This window comes from Anomalospiza imberbis, chromosome 3 (genome assembly GCF_031753505.1).
Source record: "Anomalospiza imberbis isolate Cuckoo-Finch-1a 21T00152 chromosome 3, ASM3175350v1, whole genome shotgun sequence".
NCBI lineage: Eukaryota > Metazoa > Chordata > Aves > Passeriformes > Viduidae > Anomalospiza > Anomalospiza imberbis.
The window spans coordinates 99,246,519-99,255,195 of record NC_089683.1 but is presented as its reverse complement, the minus strand read 5'-3'; the positions used below and the strand labels follow the sequence as shown (position 1 = coordinate 99,255,195).

General features: G+C 57.6%; 1 protein-coding gene across 2 annotated transcripts; it reads right to left on the bottom strand.

Moving 5' to 3' along the window:
* Positions 1-2,369: 2,369 nt before the first annotated feature.
* VSX1 (visual system homeobox 1) lies at positions 2,370-6,554 on the bottom strand. 2 transcript variants are annotated; one of them, XM_068186013.1, is made up of 5 exons: positions 6,117-6,554; positions 5,669-5,747; positions 5,286-5,409; positions 4,221-4,389; positions 2,370-3,594 (listed from the first exon to the last, which is right to left on the bottom strand). In XM_068186013.1, exons 1-5 carry the CDS (start codon positions 6,484-6,486, stop codon positions 3,329-3,331), a joined length of 1,008 nt encoding a protein of 335 aa, XP_068042114.1. In that variant the 5' UTR covers positions 6,487-6,554; the 3' UTR covers positions 2,370-3,328. The 2 variants fall into 2 exon arrangements, with proteins under 2 accessions (XP_068042114.1, XP_068042113.1); XM_068186012.1 differs by having other exon boundaries at positions 4,221-4,401; positions 6,117-6,550.
* Positions 6,555-8,677: the final 2,123 nt, after the last annotated feature.

The window sequence follows — 8,677 nt, the reverse complement described above, 5'->3', positions numbered from 1 at the left end:
CCCACTGCTTTAATCGTGAGGATGCTGCATACTGCAATGGGGTCTCTCCTCAGTCTCCTCTTGCCCAGGCTGAACAGACCGAGTGACCTCAGCTGCTGCTCACACGGCTTCCCCTCCGGACCCTTCACGATCTTCGTAGCCCTCCTTTGGAAACAATCTTAATAATTTTAATATCTGTTTTACATTGCAGTGGCCAAAACTGCCCCCAGCACTCGAGGTGAGGCCGCCCCAGTGCAGAGCAGAGGGGACAGTCCCCCTCCTCATCCAGCAGGCGATGCTGTGCCTGATGCACCCAGGTCAGGACTGGCCCGCACCTGAAGCAGTCTGGGGAAAGTCAGAAGCTCTGATCAGCGCCTCTGCCCTCTGCCAGAGGCTGCTCGTTGTACCGAGTGCCTGTTGGGGATGCAAGACGAGGGTAATGAAACACAGACCTCGCAGGATTCTTGAATTCTGCATCCACGGCAGAGGTCCAGACGCGCCCCTGCAGGGGTCTGTGGGAATAAGGGGAAGGAGTGAGGCTTCCAGCTGCCTCTTGGCTCCAGCCAGCCTCCTCCTTTCCTGGGCTGCTCGCCGTGTCCCATCGCCCCGCTCCACACGAGGGAGCGCTTACAAAGCGTTCGGACTCGCTCCCTCTGAGCTCCCAGTCTGAAAGTCCAAGCTGCAGGTTGGGAGGATTGGCCAAAGCAGAGTACCACAGTTATTAATATTGCTTAAGTTGTACAGATATGGCATCATGAGGATGCTTCCGCAAATGCAGCCCTGCAGCCTTCTCTGCTCTGGGCCCATCACTGAGACATAAGAAAAATGTGACTACCAGTAGTTGAAAAATGTGACTACCATTTTATCTCTGCTTTAAAATAAGGGAAATCAAACAAAGAGAGTGGGACAACCCCACCACTGCCTTGCATCCCCCGGGTGCCTGGCAGCCAGCTTTCAGTCAGTGGAGAGATCTGCGTATGCAGAACACTGGCTTTGAATTTACTGAATTCTCTTGCCTGGGCCACTGGGAAGGGATCTTCTGCTTGAGCAAGTCCAGCGCTTGTGACTGGGGGATGCCCGAGGCTCCTTACAAAGGGAAGCTCATGGCACCAGGCCCTGATGCAGTCACCAGGATGGCTGTGGGGTCTCACATGGGCAGCAGTGGAGATGTGTGCAAGTGGCAGAATTGCCTTATGTCAGGGTCACATTCTTGTCACTGGCGCAGGCCTGAACCAGCACTGGCCAAGCCGTGGCTGGGTCTGGCTGCCTCTGATCTCAGGATGGATCAAACCTGAAGCAACAACAAGAACGTGCTGTCCTACTCCTATTGCTGCTGCAAGCAGTGACATTGGAGGACAGTGGGCACTTCCCTGCCAGGGTTAGTGCAGGCAGCAAACAGTCAAGTGACTCCCTGCTCTGAGGAGGGCACCAGACCCTGTCACCAGGAGCTGAGTCTGGGCAGTCACTGCCATCCACCAGCATCTGTATCCCACAGTCACTTCCCAGCACGTGGAAAGTGCCTCGGGCCAGTAGCCCTCCTCTTGGCTCCTCCTTCCCAGCAGGTGGTGAGAGCTGGGAGCTCACCAGGCACTACCAGGAGCTCGAGTGGTCTGCACCCTGTGCATGCTGGAACTACAGTGTCTCCCCTTGTAGCACTCGTGGTGGTGACGTGCTTGCTCTCACAGCGCTGCAGCCAGCACAAGGCAAAGAGCCAGGCCATCTGCACGCAGGCAGACCAAAGGGGAAAAAAAAAAAAAAAAGGATTGCAAGCATCCAGTGCCAGCGTGGCACAGCCCAAATAAAAGGTTTGCAGATGCTGCTCAGGCAGGATTAGGCCTCCAATGTGCTAAGTCTCGGCTCTCAGTGAGCCTAATTGCTGCTGCAATAAGCCCTGGCTGGTCCTTTCCTGAACCGTGCTCCCCACGGCCCCCCCAGCAAACTTTTTTTTTTTCCTGCAAAGCTTGTATTTGCCATGCATATGTTACCCCTCCCCCCGGCCGCCTGGTGGGCTCTGGCCAAGCAAAGGAGGGGAAAAGCAGGAAATCTGCACATGCCACTTACTGCTCTGCTCTTCCCAGGAACTGTCCCCCCACTCTCCCCCTATCCAGCACAGCCTGTGGCTGCATCTGTGAGAGCAGCCAGGCCCAGCATCAGAGGCAGGACCAGGTGGCAGCATCAGTACCTGGCCACACACTCCCTGAGCTGTATTAAGACACTTTCCAAACCGGAATTACTGAGATTTTAATAAAACCTTTTGATAATTTTCCGTTCTGTTTTGGCTGGTAGATGAAACTGGAGGTATTCCAGGAGAGCTGTTGATGCACGTGCATGGGCCAGTTCAGCAACTGCCATGAGATGTGTCAAAGGTAGGTATAAATTGCAATACAGAGCATGAAAACCAAAGATACACCACAATTTTATTTATGGATGTGTAATAAATAAATGGTGGACAATAGAGGAAGAGCCACATTCAAAAATCCAGATTACTAAAGTGCTTTTAGACATAAATATAGGGTGACCAAGAAACAGCTCTGACATTAACACTTTTTACAGACAATTACAAAATATCTTCTTATGTCACTTCACAAAATTGTTTAATTGCTCCAGGGTACTATGGCTTGCTTTTCAAAAAGGTCTGTTCTATCATGCATAGTGTGGCAAGTGACATTCAAGAGTGTACAAAATCATTGCATAAACAAAAACATCCTTACCCCCTTCTCCCAAATATGAGTTAAGGAAGATACACAGTGTAAATCCAGTGATAAGGCTGCATTGGCAGGCTAGATCCTCAGGGAGTAGAAACCTGCCTGTCTGTCAGGTTACACCAGCTTGAGGATGAACCATACCATGTTTAAAAACCCTGCTGCTCCTCGAGGTGGAAGATTTGTGTGCTTGGCATGGAAGGACTCGCACACAGGCGCTGTGCTGGGGTGGAAGCGCTTGGAGAAGGCATATGTCAACTCCTGCAAACTCCTGCAGCATCCTTGCACCTGTGTGTTGGAGGAGGGAGCAACTCCCAGTGTGTTGCTCCTCTTTGTGCTTCTGGCTAGCTGGGGAAGTGGATCCAGCACAGAGGGGAAGGGGGCTTCTCCCCAGCAGCAATCGGTGCTGATCACAATGCGCTCCCACCCTCGCACTGCTCTTGGCCCCTCTGCCACCCTCCACCCTGGCTCTGATGAGAAGTGAACAGCTTGAAAGTGAGGGGGCGAGGGAATGTGTGTGCCCAGTTTTAAAATGCCCTGAATTCAGATAAAAATTCCGTTATTTAAGAAAAAAATATATATATCAATAAATATTATGGTCTCGCCAGGATGCTGTGAGGTCTGGCCTCCTCCGGGGCAGCCCAAGCTCAGTGGTCCCTGTCGTTCTGCTCTGTGGGGGGGTCCCCGTTGATGTACTGCCTCAGCACACCCCTCTTCTCATGCTTGGCTGTCCTGGAGAGGTCGATGGCTGTGTCCTCCGAGTCTTTTGCAGGCCCAAGCTTGTCAGAGCCCTTCTGGGAACTGGCCTGCGTCCCTTTGAGTTCCTCCTCCTCCTGCTCCATTCGCCAGCCATCTGCCAGCTTCTCTTGGCTCTCTGCCTTCCTGCTTACCTCCATGGACTTTTTGTGCATACCTTGCAGAGGAGAGAGAGCAAAGCCAAGGGCACTGGTTGCTTATTTCTGCTTGGGATTGCTCAGAATCAGCTCCTGAATTACTGCTGCCTCCTTCAGTTCTTGCCTGCGTCCCAAGGAAAGCTGTCTCTAACTACCAGCCTTTCCCAACCCAGAGCCCTGCCACCTGCTCTCTGCAGCCCAGGGGGATGGCTTGTGGCAAAATTAGTCTGTACCTTCCCTGTAGCAGGGAAGGCTTACAGGGAGAGGTGTGCTGTAATGACCTATTCCAACCTGGATTTTGACTTTGTATGAGCAGAGGGTAGCTCTGAGGTAGCTCTGAGATATCTTCAGTTTAGGGGCAGGTGGTGGTGACTTCTTAGATGCCTTGCAACTCCAATGCGGCCTGCTAGCACTGCAGAGTGATACCCACCCACGTGCAGGCACCTGTATGACGCAGCAGTAAAAGGTTTTCCTTTTCCTAGCTGTTCTTTGCAAGGAGGAAGTGGAAAACCGAGGGCACTTGGCAGCCTGTATACAGCTCAAGGCCAAGGAGGCCCCATTCCTTTCTGGAAAAAGGCAAGGGCAGCCATATGAAAGAAGAAGCTGAGCCCTGATCCCCACAGCAGCACCCCAAGTTCCCACTCACCCAGCAGCCACGGGGCGCAGGATCCCACCAGGCCACTCTTGGCGGAGTTGATGATGGACTCGGGCAGGGGGATGGAATGCCTCACCATGGCCCCATAGAGGCCGTACTCGGCCATCACGCTGCTCCGGCCCCAGCATTTCTCCCGCTTCCGCCACTTGGCTCTTCGGTTCTGAAACCAAACCTTCAGGGGTAACAGCCAGGAGAGCACGGAGGGGTGGGGTTGGGGACGAGACAGCCCCCGTGGCCGGGTGTGCAGGGCCCATCGGGAACGGGGGAATGTCCATCCAAGGCCAAAGGTCAGCCGTGGGGGTGCGTGGAGGGGTTGGGTGTGCAGACACAGGGTGTGGACACGCAGGCGGCACCGGGAGGGCAGCCAGGGTGGCGTGTGGGGAGGGGTGTGAGGGAGGACACACACGTGGGTGTCAGAGAGGGGAGGAAGGGGGGGAGAGGGAGCACATGTTAACATGAGGCTGATCATGACACAGGAGGGTGATCCCAGCCAAAGTCACCCTAAGCTGCTCCACCTGCCCTGCAGGGCCTCCCTGCCTGATCCACAAAGCACCAACCTCTCCAGAAAAATGGCTACATAATGCAGTGACCAATGATGACAGAAGGTGCTCAAGTCCCTCTTCCCACCCTACTCCTCTATTTGAAGGTTCAAAGGAGTAGATATAACCAGGCTGCTGCCCAGACCACCACCTCATTCTTAAGCTGTTCCATAGGGAAGCAGGATCAGGCCCTAAAATGCCACGTGTCCCTCAAAGGGGCAAGCTAGTGAGCAAGCTCCTGTGTGACAGCTTGGCCCAGCAGCTCCAAATTGCTCCCAGCTCCTGCCTGAGTGGGAGGACAGAGCCAAGTTGCCAGCAATGAGCAACTGCTGGGGCCAGCTCAGTCCCCTGGTTCTGCATGCCCATTTGGAGGCTGTTCCATGCCAGCAGGCAGAAGCTGAGCCTCCCCCCAGGCACCCTTGCAGCGTTTCAGTGCCACCACGTTCCCACCACCTGCACCCACTGTCACAGAGCAGAGGAGACGGCCGGATGCTGGCGGACCTCTGCAGCCACCTACCTGTATCCTGTCCTCCGGCAGCTCCGTCTTCACAGCCAGCATCTCCCGGGCATAGACGTCGGGGTAGTGTGCTTCATTGAAAGCCTTCTCCAGCTCCTCCAGCTGGTGAGCTGTGAATACAGTCCTGCCGAGAGGAGAGAGCATCCTGTCACACCGTCCGGACCCTTGGGCAAACAGCGAGGCTGGCAGCCCCCGCACGCTGAGGTTTTCCTCCGGAAAATCCTCCCCCCACCCCAGCTGCATCACTCCTCTTTCCTCCTTTTCCTCCCTTTATCCCCCTTGGGGATATTGACCGCCCCAGCCTGGGGATCAGAGGAATAGCGAGAGGATGGTGGCAGCAGAGAGGAGGTGAGAACGGGGACAGCCTGGCTCCCGGGCGCTACCTGTGCCGGCGTTTCTTCCTCTTGATCTGGGAGGTGGACATCTTCAGGTCGCTGGCGTCCCCAGACAGGCTGTCCTCATCTGGCAGCAGCATGCGGGAGGGGAAGAGTCACGTTCCCGTCGAGAGCGGGGCAACCGAGCGCAGCTCCCCAAACGCGGTTCCAGCCGCCCGCGGGGAGCGGGCCCGGGGCACGGAGGGGTCCCCTCCCACAGCTGAGCCCGCGGTGCCGCACCGGTGATGCCATCCCGGGGCAGGGGTGGGAGCCCACACTCGCCGGAGAGTCAAAGCTCGGCATCCCGGCGGGACGGGCAGCACGGGAGCCGATCGCGCACCGCCGGGAGGATACCGCGGGTTCCGCGGCCGCAGGTGCGAGGCAGCCCCGGCAGTGGCTCCGGACGGGGGTCCCCGTGCGCGCCTGAGCGGCCACCCTCGACCCCGACCCCGCTCACCGGAGATGTTCTCCTTGTGGCGGCGGGCGGCGGGAGGCGGCCCGGGAGGCGGGCGGGGGCCGCGGGCGGGCAGGAGCGGCAGCGGGGCGGGCAGCAGGCACGGGGCGCCCGGCCCCCCCAGGCTGCACAGCAGCCCCAGCCCCAGCCCCAGCGCCCCGCCGCCCTCGTAGCCACCGGCGGTGGCGGCCGGGGGGGGCCCGGGGGGCGGCTGCAGCTCGGCTTCCAGCCCCAGCAGGTCGGTGATGGCGAAGCCCTTGGCCCGCAGCCCCGCGCCTCCCGGCCGCGCCGCCGCGCCGGGTGTCACCGGTACGGGCACGGCCACCGGCCCCGCCGCCGCGCGTCCCCCCGACGGCTCCGCCCGGCCCGGCATCGCCGCCGCCGCCGCCTGGCCCGGCCACCACCGCCCGCCGCCCTTTTTATCGTCCCGCCGCCGGTCTCGGCTCCAATCACACTCCAGACCGGCGGGGGGGCGCTCCCAATCCCCGGATTAACAGCCTCTGTCCCCCCTCCCGCCCGCACAGGTCCCGCGCCCCTCCCCCGGCCCTCCCAGGCCACCGCCCGGCCCCCCGCCACCCTCTCTCGTCGTCCCTCCCTCCGTCTCCCTCGGCCCCCGCCCCTCGGTCCTCACCACCCCCCGCCGGGTCCCCTGCGGTTCCGCTCTGACCCTCTCCAGGACCCCCACTCTGTGCCTGTCCCCCCCCCGCCCGGTCACCCTGTTCCCCCCCATGCCCCACAAATTCCCCTCACATCCCCTTGGGTTCCCTGACCGGGTTTCCTCCCAGGAACTCCCTGCTGTGTCCCTGTGTCCCCATATCCCCTCTTCCATTGCCCGGCAGTGTACTCCCCAGTACCCCCATTCCAGCCCAAGACCCTTCAGCCCCACATCCCAGATGGGACATCCCACTCTGCTCAGCACCCTAGAGACAGGGATGGGAACAGGCAGGGGCTGTTGGGCAGGAGCCTCCCTGACCCCAGGTGTCTTGTCCCCGGGGCCAGGGTCACCTCGAGGTGCCTGGCCTCTGTGCTCCCTTTTACTCCCAGATTCTTGCACCTGGGCTGCAATTTTTTTCCCTCTTCCCTTCATCTGTTGATGGAAATGATTTACAACCGGCTTACACGGGCTGCCTGATCCAGGCCTTCATTGGACGGTCAGATTAACCGAGGGTCCTTCTGATAAAGATAATTACAAGGGGACTCCGCATTAACTTTGCATTATTAAAGAAAGACCCAAATCTCCCATCGCAAGCTGTTCCCAGGATTAGCAGAACAATAACTTTCATTTAGGATAATTGCCGTGGCCGGCACTGGGGGCTGGCGGGGGGGGACCCTCTGGACCTTCGTGCTTCTCACCAAGAAAGGCAAATGGGTGTGAGGGGAATGGGTGGTGTGGGAGCGTGGTCACACTTCCCAAGCCACCAATTCGGGGTACTTGTGTGCTCAGGATGAAGGGATGCTTGGGCATCCCCACCTAGGGTTGCCCCCTATCCCAACACCGAGCACCCTGGGATCCCCTTGGGCATCTTTGCTTCTCCAGAGTGGTTTTGCTGCAGTTTTGCTGGAATAGGAGACTTTCACTGCTAGGCAGGGAGGATCTGCCACAGTAATTAGAAGTCATAATCCAGCCACCACCCACAACAAATTTCCTGTTCGAGCAGATATTAGTGGTTAAAACCCTAATTTTTGATGTTGTCCCAGAATCAGCTTGATTTCAGCAGTTTACATTGAGGCTGAGCTGTTGGGAGAGATGATGAAGCCTTAAATATGCATATGGCCTAGGCATTTGGAAAGTTTGGGGATAAAGCACGTATAATTGCTCCTAATCAGTTTATGAAACATAAAAGCTCAAACCCAAGAGAAAGCCGATAGATGCAGAAATGGAAATAGCGATTAAATCTCCCCATGCTGGCAAGGTGGCCTGGATATGGCGCTGCTGCCCAGGGCGAGGGTGACCGAGGCCGTGCCCTGGGGGATGGGGACACACCTGCTCCTGGGACAGGACAGTGGGATGAGGGGTGGGGACACTCCTGCTGCACCCCCAGATCCCCCAGCCATGGTGAAGATGGGGACCTCCACCGTCCTTTGGACAATAAATCAGTTAAAGGATATCTTGATATATGCTCATCAGATAGGATTAGCTGGGATTAGACTAATCAGTAAATGTTTCTCTGCTCATTATTTTCTAAGGAAGATTTTCAGCTGATTCTCCGACGCCGAAAGATTATTAATCTCTTAAAGAGCAGAACATCAAACATCGCCCCTTGCTCTAATTTCCCTGGGGTTTGCCCCCCCTCTCCATGGGCAGGGTGCCTGTGCCAGCCGGCCCAGCAGCCTCAAGGTGCCCCAGCAGCCAGAATCTCCATGGGGCTCTACCACAGCAGCCCCAGGCCACAGGACCCCGGCTTCAGTGCCATCCCATGTCCCAGGGGGTGAGTGCTGCCTGCAGCTGATGCTGGAGCACCCCCATCCCTGCTGCACTTTGCAGGATTAGGCACAGAGCAAGGTGGGACAGACCCCACATTGTCCCCTCCTCCCCATGGCTGCTCCACCACGTCAGACACCTG

Excerpts from the sequence above, each read along its gene's own strand:
- VSX1 (XM_068186012.1), bottom strand. The coding sequence starts at position 6,486 with ATGCCGGGCCGGGCGGAGCCGTCGGGGGGACGCGCGGCGGCGGGGCCG. Across the intron at positions 5,410-5,668 it reads AGGAAGAAACGCCGGCACAG|GACTGTATTCACAGCTCACC; the intron begins GTAGCGCCCGGG and ends TCCTCTCGGCAG. Across the intron at positions 4,402-5,285 it reads TGCCGGAGGACAGGATACAG|GTTTGGTTTCAGAACCGAAG; the intron begins GTAGGTGGCTGC and ends TTACCCCTGAAG.